This window comes from Eumetopias jubatus, unplaced genomic scaffold (assembly GCF_037043125.1).
Source record: "Eumetopias jubatus isolate StellerSeaLion01/CBP00866 unplaced genomic scaffold, mEumJub1_p1.0 scaffold_12, whole genome shotgun sequence".
NCBI classification, from domain to species: Eukaryota; Metazoa; Chordata; class Mammalia; order Carnivora; family Otariidae; genus Eumetopias; species Eumetopias jubatus.
Window position 1 is genome coordinate 72,666,415 of NW_028274818.1, and position 15,350 is coordinate 72,681,764.

The 15,350-nt window shown below is 52.2% G+C and overlaps 1 protein-coding gene across 1 annotated transcript in view; it reads right to left on the reverse strand.

The window, feature by feature from the left end:
* The window catches only part of CORO7 (coronin 7), a 57,016-nt gene that overhangs the window by 32,009 nt on the left and 9,657 nt on the right, over nucleotides 1–15,350 (reverse strand). The window contains exons 6-7 of the mRNA XM_028117548.2: nucleotides 13,009–13,085; nucleotides 2,185–2,235 (exon numbers count right to left, since the gene is read on the reverse strand). Of these exons, the coding sequence (XP_027973349.2) occupies nucleotides 2,185–2,235; nucleotides 13,009–13,085 (128 nt within the window). The remainder of the gene's footprint in view (nucleotides 1–2,184; nucleotides 2,236–13,008; nucleotides 13,086–15,350) is intronic.

Sequence of the window (15,350 nt, forward strand, 5' to 3'; positions counted from 1 at the left end):
GGCTCCAAGGGCCTTGGCCGCCCCCACCCAGACTCCAGCACATCGAAGGATGAAGAATCAAACAGATAGAGCCTGCCTAGGCTGCCCTGCTGTGACCCTAGGACAGAAATGACTAAAGGGCCAACTTTATAGGACAATTACGAGGGTGGAAAAAGATTGTGTGTGCCAAGGCTCGGGGTATAATAAATAGTCATAAATGCAATCTAGAAACAAAGCTGGGGATGTGGGAACAGGAGGGAGCTGCCCAAGCATCCCCCGACCCAAGCTCAGGTCACACAGGGTGCAGAAAAGACAGCAGAGGACTCCCTGCCCAGCCTCCAGGCTATAGTGACAGCCCCTAGTGCACCCTCCCGACGCCCCTCAACAATGCCCCCCCTCTAGTGGGGAAGGAGGATCTCAAAAGAAGGCGCTCCCAGAAGGCCTCTCCCCCGAGCTGGCCCCTCAGCTCACACCGACCCTGGCCGCCAGCAGTGGTTTTCCTAATAGAAGCCAGGTGTGGGCCAGATGCCCTGGGCGGAAGTGGGGGGCAGGGCCACGAGGAGGGCAGCATTCCAGGCCCTGCTGCCCCCGCACCAGCGCAGAGCACAGGCACCATCCCAGCAGCTGGGAGGGGGTAGGAGCCACCCACGCTCTTCCCAGGTCTCCTTGGCCCAGAAGCCCCGTTCAGGGGGGCTCCCTCCAGAACCAGATCCTCTCCCCCTTCTTCTAGGAACTTGGGATTGGGAGCCCTTTGGACGGCAGCCACTGTCTCTCCACCTCGGCACCATCATGGTCCCCACCCCCCCACCGCCCCACTGCTTGCTGGAGGAAGAGGCAAGGAAGGAAGGAAGACAATGTTGGGCCAGGGGAGCTGGCCCCATAAAATGCTCAGTCGGGGCAAGAATGGGAGTACGATGCAAAGTGCCCTGGACCCTGAGAAAGCTGGAGGTAGAGGGCCTCAGCCTCCCTCCTTCAACCTGGGAACCCCTTTCCAGGCAGAGGCTTGGAGGTCAAGCACAGAAAGCTCCAGAGGGGGGCACTGCTTATACCCACACTGTACTGAGACTCAGCCACAAGGCCAACCTCCTTGGGAAGCATGGCCACGGTGGGCTGGAATGGTGGGTGGGCTAAAACCACCTCTGCCTGGCTTGGTTCACCTGTTAATACAGGACCTCCTTTTGGTCTTCAGCCAGTCAGAAACAGAACTGGCTGGGCTGTCTTGGGCAAAAAGCTGCTGTGGCCTACATGACGGGGATCCCGTGTGTGCATGTGTGCATGCGCATGTGCGTGCTACAGGTTTTGGGGGGAAGGCCCCCCACCCCTGACTACTGCTGATCAGGTTTAGGCTGGTGAATTACCCTTGACCCCAGGTAGGGAACAAGTCCTAGAGATGGACACAGGGCATCTGTGATGGGCCTGGGTTTCACTGGGGAGCTCTTTCCCTGAGCTGGCAGCAGGATCCTGATCTTTACCTTCCTCAGGAAAGAAGCTTCCTCACCTTCTAGAAAAATTTTTTAAAACTGTAAACCTACTCATCCCACTTTCTGCTTATAATGGCTATAATGGCTTCCCCCAGCCCAGGTGACAGGCCCCTCACCACGTGCCTGGCACCAAGCTGACATCAAATGAATGAATGATTCCCCAGTAGCTCAGTGGGTATAGCATGAGCCCAGAACCCATCACCCACTCAGGACTCAAAAGGCCCCAAGCACCCCAAGCACCATCACAGACACAAACCAAACACACTCAGTGCCTGGGTCCCACAGACCCCAAGTACAGAATGAGGGCCCACTGGTTATGAGACTGGAAGCGTACGGGGTGGGTGGCATGTCTTTCTGGCTCCTCCAAGGCTGGCCTCTGCCAACTGTGCCAGGAAGGGTAGGGGGGATAAGGGTCTCAAAGAAGTAGAGGAAGCTGGAATCTCAAATTAGCTTCCTAAAGCCACAGGATGCCTCCACTGAAGGCCTATAGACAGCCAGGCTGCACCCCGCACTGTGATCAAAGTCAGGTCCTTCCAGGACCCAAAACACGTTTCCCAGGAAGAGCTCCTGGTAGCAGAAGCCCACTCCCAGGTGACCCCTACACACCCATAGGGCCGTGGCCAGGGGCACGGGGTGTGGCAAAATCTCTGCCAAGAGGCTGCCCCCACCTGTACCTGCTGGAGCCACTAGAGCCTCAACCCAGCCCCCTGCCCACACAACTCACCTGGGAGGCCCCTGGCTTTGCTCTGGGGTCGAAGATCCGCAGCTGCTTGTCCTGAAAAAGGAGAGAGGGGTAAACAGAGTGCACTAGGACAGGCAGGGTCCTTAGAGGCCAGCCTGTCTCCTCCACCCACAGGCTCTGATGGCCCCACCTCTTAGTACACAGGGCTGGCATCACGCACCAGGGGATCCCTCCCCAGCCTGGTTCCTTCTCACTTCTCCCCTGTTCCTGCCCCAGTAACCCACAATAGAGAACTCAGAGACAGGAGTTCACAATCCCTGAGCACCTACTATGTGCCAGGCCTACTACCCGCACGATCTCTCCCCATCTTTCCAACCACCTCATGAAGTGGTGCTATCACCATGACCCCTTCACAGATAGAGAAACTGAGACCCAGAACCAAACTCTAGGCTACCAGCTGGTAATTGCCTGGCCCTGTGTTCAGCCCAGCCCAGAGGAGCACAAAAGATGATGTCATTTCTACACCTAAAGAACCAGGTGTCTAACCAGGATAGCAAGCTTACACATCCTAACCATCACTCAGCATACAGTTACTGACTCAGATTACCTAAGGGTGAAGATGAGAATAGATCAAAAGATAAATATATATATTATATATGTATATATATGTCAAAATAAAACGTCCATACCTTGTATAAGGACTTTATTCCTGTGGAATAATCAGTGTGTGCATGCACAAATGTACATGCATAAAGAAGTGGGGGAGAAAGGAGGCAGAATTTGTATCCACTGACTATGTACAGGCTTGGCCATGATAAATTGTTAAATGCTACAAGGAAGGTGCAGAATAACATGGATGGTGTGATTCTGCTGCAGCAAAAATAAACAAAGATCTCTATTTGACCACATTCCTGTAGCTTTTGCAAGTTTGCTGAGCAAGAAGAAAGGTCTTGAATAGCATGGGCTGTGCATTAGTGCTGGGTACTGGGGAGGGGGAAAGTGGGGGGTGATTAGCTTTTCCTGTTTTCATCTTAACACAGTTCTACCTTGTTTCAATGAGCATGGATTCATATTTTCATATTTTGAAAAACAACGAACCAGAAATGAACAATTGGAATTTGAAATGAAAAGCACAATACCATTTCCATCAGCACCAAAAAATCTGAAACACTTGGCTATAAATCTAAGAAAAAACGTACAAGATCTATGGGAAGGATACCACAAACCTCTGATGAAAAGAATAAAAAAATCAAATAAGCGGAGAAATATTCCATGTTCATGGATAGGAATACTCAATACCAGCAAGACGTCAGTTCTTCCCAAGTTGATCTACAGATTCAATGAAATCCCAATGAAAATTCCAGCAAGTTATTTTGTGGTTATTGACAAACTGATTTTAAAGTTTATATGAACAGGCTAAAGATTCAAAACGGTCAATGCAATACTGAAGGAGAAGACTAAGTCAAAGGACAGATACTGCCCGACTTTATTCTAAAGCTCTGTTAACCAATACAGTGTGGTATGGGTCTAAGGACAAATAGATCGAAGAAAGATAACAGACAGCCCAGAAACAAAACCCCATAAATACAGTCAACTGATTTTTGACAAAGAGTGAAGGCAATACAATTGGGAAAAGACAGTCTTTTTTTTTTTAAGATTTATTTATTTATTTTGAGAGAGTGAGAATGAGAGAGAGAGAGAGCACATGAGAGGTGGGAGGGTTAGAGGGAGAAGCAGACTCCCCGCCGAGCAGGGAGCCTGATGCGGGACCCGATCCCGGGACTCCAGGATCATGACCTGAGCCGAAGGCAGTCACCCAACCAACTGAGCCACCCAGGTGCCCGGGAAAAGACAGTCTTTTCAACAAATGATACTGGAACAATTGTACATCCACAAGCAAAAAGATCAATCTACACATAGACTTTCCATCTTTTACAAAAATCAACTCGAAAGGGATCACAGACCTAAATGAAAAATACAAACCTACAAAAGCTCTAGGAGATAATACAGGAGGAAATCTCAGTGACCCTGGATTTGGCAATAACTTTATTTATCTATTTTTAATTCACTTTCTCTCCTTTTTAAAAAAATATTATTTCTTTGAGAGAGAGAAAGAGAGAGTGTGCGCAAGCTGGGGGAGGAACAGAAGGGGATGGAGAGTGAAGTGGAAAGAATCTCAAGCAGACTCCGCACTGAGCATGGAACCTGACATGGGGCTCAATCTTACAACCCTGAGGTCATGACCTGAACCAAAATCAAGAGTTGGACGCTTAACCAACTGAGCCACGCAGGCGCCCCTAGTAATGACTTTTTAGATACATCGAAAGTACGACCTATGAAAGATAAAACTGGATTTCATTAAAACCATAAACTTCTGGTCTACAGAGACACTGTTAAGAAAATGAAAGGACAAGCCAGAGACCAGGAGAAAATATTTGCACAGCATGTATATGAGAAAAGACTTGTATCCCAAATATACAAAGAACACCTAAAACTCAAAAATAAGAAAACAACCCAATTTAAAAAGTGGGCAAAAGACCTGAATGAACACCCCACCAAAAAAGATACACAAGATGAAAAGTGAATATGTGAAAGATGTTTAATATCACATCTCATTAGGGACTTATAAACTAAAACATCAGTGAATTACCACTGCACACCTATTAGAATGGCTAAAATTTTAAAAAATGTTAACACTGAATGCTGGCAAGATTATAGAGCAACAGAAATTCTTATTTGCCAATGGGAATGCAAATGGAACAGTAACTTTAGAAGACAGCCTGGCAGCTTCTTACAAAGCCAAAAATACTCTTGGGGCGCCTGGGTGGCTCAGTTGGTTAAGTGTCTGCCTTCGGCTCAGGTCATGATCCCAGGGTCCTGGGATCGAGCCCCACGTTGGGCTCCCTGCTCGGCAGGAGGCCTGCTTCTCCCTCTCCCACTCCCCCTGCCTGTGTTCCCTCTCTCGCTGTGTCTCTGTCAAATAAATAAATAAAATCTTTAACAAACAAAACAAAACAAAACAAAAAAAACAACTCAGGAAACAATACGCGTTGGCAAGGATGTAGAGAAGTTGGAGCCCTTGTGAGCTGTTGGTGGGCAAGTAAAATGGAGCAGCCGCTGTGGAAAACAGTGTGTCAGTTCCTCAAAAAAGTAAAAATAGAATTACCTTATGATCCAGCAATTCCCCTACTGAGTACATCCCCAAAAGAAGAGAGAAGAGGTCACACAGAGCACATTATTATTCCCAGCACTCACAGTGTTCTGCATAATGGCCAAGAGGTGGGGGTCACCCAAGTGTCCACGGACAGAGGAGTGGGTCAACACAGTGTGGTATACACGCATGATGGAGTATTATTCGGCATGAAAAAAGGAATCCTGTCACATGCTACAACACAGAGGAACCTGGAGGACATTATGGTAAATGAAATAAACCAGTCACAAAAGGACGAATAGTACATGATTCCACCTACTTGAGGTATCTAAGCTGGTCAAAAATCACAGATATGGAGGGTAGAATGGTGCTTACCAAGGGCGGGGGCGGGGGGCAAAGGGAAACTGTTGTTTAACGGGTATGGAGTTTCAGTTCAGGAGATCCGTTTCACAACAATGTAAGTAACCTTCACTTCACTGTCGACTTAAAAATGGTTAAGATGGTAAATTTTATGATGTGATTTTTACCACTATAAAGAAATAGCTGTCAATCCACAAAAAGACATGGAAGGCCCATAAATGCACATTACTAAGTGAAAGACGCCAATCTGGAAAGGCTACATGTTGTATGATTCCAACCATATGACACTAGGGAAAAGGCAAATCTCATAGAGACAGCAAAAAAGAGAGGGAGGGAGGGACAAAGGGGTGAAGCCCAGGGCATTTTAGGGTGGAGAAGCTATTCTGCACAATGCTGTAATGTGGGTGTATGATGTCGTGTATTTGTCAAAACCCCTGATGTGTATTTGTCAAAACCCCGACAATGCAACAGCAAAGGTGAACCCTAATGTAAATTCTGGCCTTTAGTCAATGTAGCAATATTGGTTTAACTATAACAAATGCATCACACCAACCAACATGAGACCAGATGGGGGTAGGAGGGATATAGGAACTCTTGGTACTATCTGCTCAGTTTCTGCCTGGTTCCTGCCCAGGTGCGTGGGATGCAAGGCTAGCAAACAGTCCCTGCCGAGTACTGGACTCTGCAACCCACAGGCAGTCACAGGGAACTTCGGGGAGAAACTCAGACCTGAGATGAATCTCCAAGGACAAGCAGAGCTTGCATTGGGAAGGGAAAGGTATTCACAGGAAGTGGAAATGCATGAAGGAAGATGTGGAAACAGGAACTTGCCGACACACGACATGAAGGGGAAGACAAGGCCATGCAAGGAGAGGAGATGGTGGGAATGGAGGGGCTGGTGGGTGAGTGCACAACTGGACAAGAGCGGGGGCCAGCCCAGGGGCCTTGAAAGCCCGGCCTCCCGTGGCAGGCCAGTCCCAGGTCTTCCTGACGCACCTGGCGGGGTCCCAGGGCTCTTGGGTCACTCCTGGCAAAGTCTTTCCAGCTGCCGTTTACCGAGCACTTGCTGTGTTGATGGGAAGCAGGCACAGTTCAGGAACTAGCTAGCTGTGCAGCAGCATCAATTCACACCACTCCGCAGCTCTGGGCTCAGGAGGATGCGGTTTCGAGACAGACAGAAGAGGAGAGAGAGACACACAGGACCGAAACAGGCAGAAAGAACAGTGAAACATGGAGAGAGACGGAGACAGACGGAGAGGACAACTAGAGATGGAGGACAGAGACAGGGCAGCAAAAGGTAGAGAAGAGGGAGAGACAGCGAGACAGTGAGAGATAGGGGATCTTGAGAGATGATGGGCAAGAGAGAATGCCTCCTTGGGGCGCCTGGCTGGTTCAGTCCGTGGAATGTGCGACTCTTGATCTCAAGGTCGTGAGTTCAAGCCCCACGTTAGGTGTAGAGAGTACTTGGAAATAAAATATTGAAAAAAAAAAAAGAGAGAGGATGCCTCCTGACAGCAAGGGCCACTCCCAGCTAAGCGACAGAGCCAGTTCCACCACTTATGGGCTCTGTGACCCAGGCAAACCCCCGAGCCCTAGGAAGGAAGAGGACGACGGATGGCAGCACCTCTCAAGGGTCAAAGTCCCAACTCTTGCCACTCCGGGTACTCCCCAAAGGCAGCCAGGCCAGTAAATGCCAGAGTTCGACGTTGGATCCATACCAGAGGTCATACTGGGCACCGAAGGCCGGGCTGTGGCAGAGGGGGTAGCACTGGGCTTTGGAGATGCACGGACCTGCCGGGCTCACAAGGCACAACCAGACCCCGCCGAGCCGGAGCGCCGCTGGCCCGGCCATCCGTGAGGCCGGCGCGCCCCCTGACGGCTGCCTTAGTTGGAGGCGCAAGGAGGAGAGCAGGAAGGGGAGGGAATCAGGGGTCCTGAGAGGTAGAACCAGCCAGCCAGGTGGGAGATAGTGTGGACAGCGGGAGGCTCTGGGAGGAAGCAGAGTGTTTCCCACACCCCACCCGACTCAGGCAGCCCTGTGTGTAAACCAAGAGCCCAGCCTGCCACCACAGGCTAAGCAGAGCTCAGGCTCCTTCCTGCTGAGGGCAGGCCCACTCACTGGCTCCCTCAACATGCTCAGGACAAACCCACCGGCACCTCCTCCTGACCTTCAGTCACGGGGGTGGCCTCCCCTTCTGCACATTCCCCAAAGATTTTGGCATATGACACACCCACCCAGGATCCTGAGGATCCCCCCTTTATAGAAGAGGGTGGCGGCGAACACAGGACTGTGGTGTCCCCAGAGACGGTGCTGACGGGTCATGGGAGTGGAGGTCACACGCTGCTGGGACAGTGTGCCTTCCAGGACACTGCATCCAGACAACAGCATTGTAAGGTGCTGTGTCCCCACAGGTGGAGCACCTAGGTCCAGGAATAGCAGGGCAGGGGGGAGGGCTCTACTCCAGCGACCCACTCAGGAAATCTGCATTTTTCCTCCCCACAACTTTAGGTTCTCTGGGTCTAGAGGGGACAGGGAGTTCCACTGGCTTGAGCTGTGGCCTCATCACACTCACCCTTCCTCAGGGGACACCGGCAGGCCAGAAGCTGAGTCATCATACCAACAGGAGGGGGCAGGACACAATGGGGCACTCTGCAACTGGGTTGCTCTTCAGCCCCCACCCCACCATCCAAACTAGGTGGTAAATGGGGCTCAGATCCCTGGGGAGGAGGGGCTGGACAGCTCCTGCACACTTCCGCAGTAAACCCTGTGCATGAAATCCCCAAACCTGACACCTCTTCCCTATGCTCTAGGTCCTCCTGCTGGTCACCAAGGCTTGGAACCCGCACCGCCCCCTCTCCTGGAGGCTGCAACACTCCTCACAGTCTCCCCACGTCCCCTCCTGTCTCACCCCCACAGTGCCACCCCCCGTGCTGTGCCCCCCCACACCACGCCCGCTGCTCTCGCTTGGCTTTGTTCGTGCCCTCAGCCCACCCCACCTCCCTTTGCCTGCAGCTGCTTGCAACTCCTCACCAGGCTGCAGAAACCCTGGAAGACATCTTAATCCATCGCTTTGTAGCCTCGGCAAAAACAGAATCAACCATGCTGAGCTGTGAGCTCTGTGGAAGGAAGGTGCCTCTCTGACTGCTCCACGGGCAGTGATCCATGTCAAGCCTCTAGACACCTGACCCTCAGACATCCTGCCTGGGGCTAGGGTGGGGGGCCCGGGACAGAGGATGTAAGACCCAGAGGAGCCACCTCTCCTGGCCACAGCCTACACTGACCTTGGGGGCCGCAGCTATTAGGTGAAGGGCCTTCCAGGTCATACCCGCAGGTCAGAGGTACACAACTGGTGGGACCCCCCTCACAGGCAGCAGTCTGGCCTGGCAGCCAGAGCTCTAACAGAGGTGGCCCCCGCTTGCCCTGAGCCCCGCAGCTGGCTTCCTTCCTCCCTCTCCAGGGCCACGGTCCAGGCAGGCTGGTCTGTGCAAGGGCCGCTACAGCCAGTCCCTGCTCAAAACATTCATACAGGAGGAGACCACACCTACCCCTCCTGTGAGGATGCTGCCCTCCTCGGCCCAGGGTGGCTCTGCCACTGGGGAAACCACAGCGCCTTCCTGCCACCCCCCATCACAGCTGCCCAGCTATCATGTGGCTGCAGATCTGATCCCTTCAGGTCCTACTGGGGCTGTCAGGCCAGAGAAGGGAGGCAGCCCCAGTGGCCAGGCTTTCACCTGCAGAACCAGTACTCCTGCTGCCCCCATTTTTCAAGTGAGGAGCGCAGGCTCAGAGGGCCGGTCTGCTCACCTACAGACACACAAGTCTCCTCCCAAAGTCCAGCCTGCAAAGCACAGCCTCCATGAGAGCTGGCTTTACTCCACTGGAAGACAGCTGGCTAAAATCTATCAACCACCTTACCAATCTTCATAGCCTAGAAGCTAGCAATATCCCTGGTAAAAATCTAGATCAGGGGTGGGCAAGCTAATGCCCACCGGCCAAATCAGCCAAATCCAACCCCAGGCCTGATTCAGCAAATACAGTTTTACTGCAGCGTGCACACACCCACCCACTGACATTTTGTCTGTGGCTGCTTCCTTGTTACAAGGTGGTGGTGCTGACAGATACAGCGTGGCCGGCAAAACCCAAAGTACTTACTGTTTGGTCCTGCACGGAAGTTTACCAGTCCGTGCTCTAAGCTAAGTCACGTTGAAAACAAAAACCAAAAAACAAAAGGCAAAACAAAACAAAACACAAAAATAATTTTTTTTTAAAAGATTTTATTTATTTGGGGCACCTGGGTGGCTCAGTCTTAGGTTAAGCGTCTGCCTTCGGCTCAGGTCATGATCTCAGGGTCCTGGGATCGAGCCCCACATTGGGCTCCCTGCTCAGCAGGGCATCTGCTTCTTCCTCTCTCCCTCCCCACTGCTCGTGCTTGCTCTCTCTCTCTCCCCCTCTCTCTAGCTCTCAAATAAATATTTTTTAAAAAGATTTTATTTATTTATTTGACAGAGAGAGAAAGAGCGGGGGAGCGGCAGAGAGAGAGGGAGAAGCAGGCTTCCGCTGAGCAGGGAGCCCAATGAGGAGCTCGATCCCAGAACCCTGAGATCATGACCTGAGCTGAAGGCAGATGCTTAACCGACTGAGCCACTCAGGTGCCCCAAGAAACAAAATCTATATACAAATATATTCAGATGTTACAACTTATAAAAACAGTAAATTGGTAAACCAATACGATATTTTGTATGATGGTCGTTTAGTTACTGATGAACTGGAGAACATATTTATTATGCAGAACAGAATGCAGGGTAGAGTAACCTGGAGAGCATGATCTCCACACATAAAGAGATGCCTTGTTAAAGCTGAGACAGAAAGATGTCAAAATGGTGACTGGTGTTGTCCCTGGGTGGGAGGATCGCAGGTGATGTTTTTTCTTTAAGTTTTCCCCTGCTCACCCAAATTAGTAAAACAAGCACAAACGACTGTACTTTGGTCCCCAGCATAAACGACTGTACTTTGGTCACCATAAAGTAAGAATTTCCCGAGAGCATCTTTGTCCCTCCCTCCAGGTCTCCTTCGGTGCACCTCTCACACACAAGCGAAGGGCATGGAAATGCAGGGCAGAGAGGGCTTCTCATTGGAGGGAGAGGTCATAGCCCAGAACCCTGTCCAGCTGCCTGGAATGTCTGTCCCCTCCTCCTCAGTGAGGGCAGGCCCAACCTCACTGTCCCTGGGAAGCTGTGCTCGTCCACGTGGAGCCTGAGCAAGCAAACCACACCATGCTGTGTGACCACCCCGCCTTCCGGCAGGGGCTCCTTGGGGGCTGGCAGCCCCATGGACCCTGGAGCTCAGGCCAATGTCTAGAACCTACTGTCTGATGAACCAAATGGGGAAAAAGCTGATTTAGAAAACTGGGTCAGGGGGCACCTGGGTGGCTCAGTCGGTTGAGCGTCCGACTCTTGATTTCAGCTCAGGGCATGATCTCAGGGTCCTGAGATCGAGCCCTGTATAGGGGTCCAAGTTCAGTGGGGAGCCTGCTTGACATTCTCCCTCTCCCTCTGCCCCTCCCCCTGCTCATGCACACTCGCTCTCTAAAATAAATAAATCTTAGGGGGCGCCTGGGTGGCTCAGTTGGTTAAGCAACTGCCTTTGGCTCAGGTCATGATCCTGGAGTCCCGGGATCGAGTCCCACATCGGGCTCCCTGCTCAGCAGGGACTCTGCTTCTCCCTCTGACCCTCTTCCCTCTCGTGCTCTCTATCTCTCACTCTCTCTCTCTCTCAAATAAATAAAATCTTAAAAAATAAAATAAAATAAATAAAATAAATAAATCTTAAAAAAAACCCTGGGAGGGCGCCTGGGTGGCTCAGTTGGTTAAGCGACTGCCTTCGGCTCAGGTCATGATCCTGGAGTCCCGGGATCGAGTCCCACATCAGGCTCAATTCTCCCTCTGACTCTCCCCCCCTCATGCTCTCTCTCATAAATAAATAAAATCTTAAAAAAAAAACAAAACAACCCTGGGAAATGGGGCTTCTAAGAAGGCAGAGAAATTTGGAAACAGGATCCCCCAAGTATGCAGACCCCATATTTTCTCCCTCAGAGAAACCCCTGACACCCTGCCCCTGCAGTGAGCCCCCAGAAGAGCCCTCACAGACTCCCATGTCCTTCCATACTGCGTGTGTGGCTCTAGGACGCAGCAGGTCCCCAGAAGTCCCGAAGCTCACCCATCTCCCCAATCCAACAGATAAGCACTATTCACCTCTCAGCTGACTCTTCCTGGTGTCCCCAGCCACTTCCCTCGGGGACCCTGTCGCCCTGGCCCTCAGGGCATAGACCGCCAGCCCTGTCTTGGCTTCCTTCCTGCCACAGGGTGGCTCCTTCCGTCTCCCGCACAGGTTCTGACCCTTCCTTCAGGCCCACTCTACTACCCCAGGAGGCGTCCTGCCCTCCCTTTTAGATACTGCCCATCCCTGCAATGTTCTGTCCACACTGCAACTGGAGAGCTTTCAAAATTCAAATCTGCTCACCTCATGCCACGGCCCCCCTCTGGCTTTAAACGCTCCAGGGTCTCCTGCTGCTTCTACGGTAACAAGCGTAACCCTGGGCACACCACTCCAGCCTTGCCCACTGCTCTCTGCACCCAGCCCCTTCTAGGCCTGCACCTGTCGCTACACTGCCCAGCTCTCCCCACCCAACCCCAGTAACTCTCCCTTTGGGGCCCCTGCCTGAGGCCAAGCCTCCTGGCCTCTCAACCAGCTCAGAGCTCCTCATGTCCCTCTCTCAGAGCCTGTGTCACGGCTCACACTGATCTTCTCATCTGTAAGATGCCTTGGCCCATGTTGGCTACTCTCGCCAGCAGGGGACCAGGTGGGCATAGGGCCTGGCATCAGTGAGGACCCTGAGGCCTGCTGACTGGGTGTGAGGGCCAGCACAAAGCCCTGTGTATGGATGCTGCTCCACACGACACTCTGGAAAGGATAGTAGTGTGGACAAAGCACACAGCAGCCAGGTGAGGCTGGCTGAGGATGGAGGGGAGTCCAATACACAAAACAGCGCCGTGGGGGGGAGGCTAACATGGGGCTTAGCTTGAGCCCCTATCTGAGAGGGAACCCAGACCCTGGAAACTGAAGGGGTGTGGGGGTTTCCAGATGCAGGTGTGAAGCAGAAAATGTAAAGGCAGCTGAGGTGAAGGGATTCACAAATGCCCCGGACCTGAGTGCTTTTCTGCCCCATAAATCTCACCAAGCCCGCCAGGTACAGCCCAGGACATGCGCTCCTCAACATGATATCCCCGCACAGAGCCGGGCACGCCTCAGTCCCCACCACAGGCACTTCCCCAAGACTCACGGTCCAGCTGCTTACCTTGCACATTGTTCCCACCAGGGCTCCATCCCGGCTCCAGACAGCACCCTGCACCAGGTCCCCATGGGCCACCAGCTCTGTAGAGAAGCAGCTAAGGTCAGGAAGGGGCCCAGGGTCTCCCCACCCTGTGCTGGGCAATGGGGGCACCAGTGAAGTGGGCACAAGAGGGCCTAGCTTGGGGTCACGCCCAGGGCAGAGGCAGCAGCTTGCAAGGGTTTCTCTCCAGCAGGAGGAGAAAGGGCAGCGCCTCCTTCCAAACCCGCTGCACTGCGCCTGGACTTCTTCCTTCAGCCCTGCCTGCATCAGGCCACGCTTCTACTCAAAAACCTTCTGAGCCTCCCTGATCCTTGCTCAGCCTGGCTTTCACGTCCTACCCAGGCTTACTTCCAGTCACTCACCAACACACCCCAACTGAGTCACACCAGCCCATGGCCAAGCCACACACATTCCCACCCTGGGCCTCTGCTTGGGCCATCCCTGCTCCTCCCCCAGTGTGACAGTTTTCAAGTATGTCCACAAATTATGTGATGCTCGTCCTATTATAGGTTGAATTGTCTCCCCACAAAAAGATGCTAGGACTCCTGGCTGGCAATGTCGGAAGAGCATGTGACTTCTTGGTCTCAGGGTAGGGAGTTCGAGCCCCACACTGGGTAGAGAAATTACTTAAAAATAAACAAATAGGGGCGCCTGGGTGACTCAGACGTTAAGCGTCTGCCTTCAGCTCAGGTCATGATCCCAGGGTCTTGGGATCGAGCCCCACATTGGGCTCCCTGCTCCACGGGAAGCCTGCTTCTCCCTCCCCCACTCCCCCTGCTTGTGTTCCCTCTCTCGTTGTGTCTCTCTGTCAAATAAATAAATAAAATCTTAAAAAAGATAAAATAAACAAACTTAAAAAAATGCTGACGTCCTAACCATCAGCACCTATGTTGTACTTTTCTTTGGAAACAGGGTCTTTTTTTTTTTTTTAAAGATTTTATTTATTTATTTGCGAGAGAGAGAATGAGAGATAGAGAGCATGAGAGGGAAGAGGGTCTGAGGGAGAAGCAGACTCCCTGCTGAGCAGGGATCCCGATGTGGGACTCGATCCCGGGACTCCAGGATCATGACCCGAGCCGAAGGCAGTCGCTTAACCGACTGAGCCACCCAGGCGCCCTGGAAACAGGGTCTTTGTGGAAGATAACTTAAGCTGATATCGTTAGGGTAGGTCCTAGTCCAGTAGGACTGGTCCTCGTGAAAAGGGAAATGTGGACACAGAGTCAGAGGTGCACAGAGGGAAGACGATGCGAAGACTTGGAGAAGACACCACGGACAAGCCGAGGGGCGCCAGTGGGGCCTGGGACAGACTCGCCCTCGTTGCCCTTGGAAGGCACCAGCCCTGCCCCGACCCCTGGGTTTCAGGCCTCTGTTCTCCAGACTATGAGACAGGAAGTTTCTGTTATTTGAAGTCATCCAGGTTGTGGTCCTTCATTACAGCAGCCCTAGTGATCTAACGCACCCTCCCTTCAAAACGTGAAGCCTAATTCCCTTTGTCTTGAATGTGAGCAAGACTTAGTAACTCACTTCTAACGAAGAGAGTCTGGTGTAAGTGGAGACTTCCAAAGCTGGGCCACTCAAGGCACTGCCGCTTCCTCCCTGCTCTGTCCCCCATGGATGGTCCACCAGAGGCAGCCAGCCACCATGCTGCGGGGGTGCTTACGCAGCCCAGGGAGAGGACCCGTGGCGGGGACTGAGGTGTCCTGCTCACAGCCAGCAATGTATCCGTGAACCCTCTGAGAAGCCGAGCCTCCTGCCCCAATCAAGTCTTCTGATGAGGAAGCCAACATCTCCACTGCAACCTCTTAAGAGACCTGAGCATGAACCACCCAGCTGAACAGCTCCCAAATCTCTGACCCTCAGAAACTGTGAGATAATAAATGTTCATAAGGGGCACCTGGGTGGCTCAGTTGGTTAGGCGACTGCCTTCGGCTCAGGTCATGATCCTGGAGTCCCAGGATCGAGTCCCGCATCGGGCTCCCTGCTCAGCAGGGAGTCTGCTTCTCCCTCTGACCCTCTTCCCTCTCGTGCTCTCTATCTCTCATTCTCTCTCTCTCAAATAAATAAAATAAATCTTTAAAAAAAATAAATAAATGTTCATAAGTATTTTAAGCCTCTACATTCTGTGATTATCTGTTCTGCAGCAGCAGACAACCACTTTGCCCAGGCTTCCTGCCCTGGGATTAACCCCAGCCCTGCTGCCCACCTGCTCCTTAGCCTTGGGCCCGTTGTTTAACCTCATCTGTGACATGGGAATGGCAGCGCTGCCCGGTGGCACCACTGTGCCGAGTCGGCAGGAAGCCCTCAGC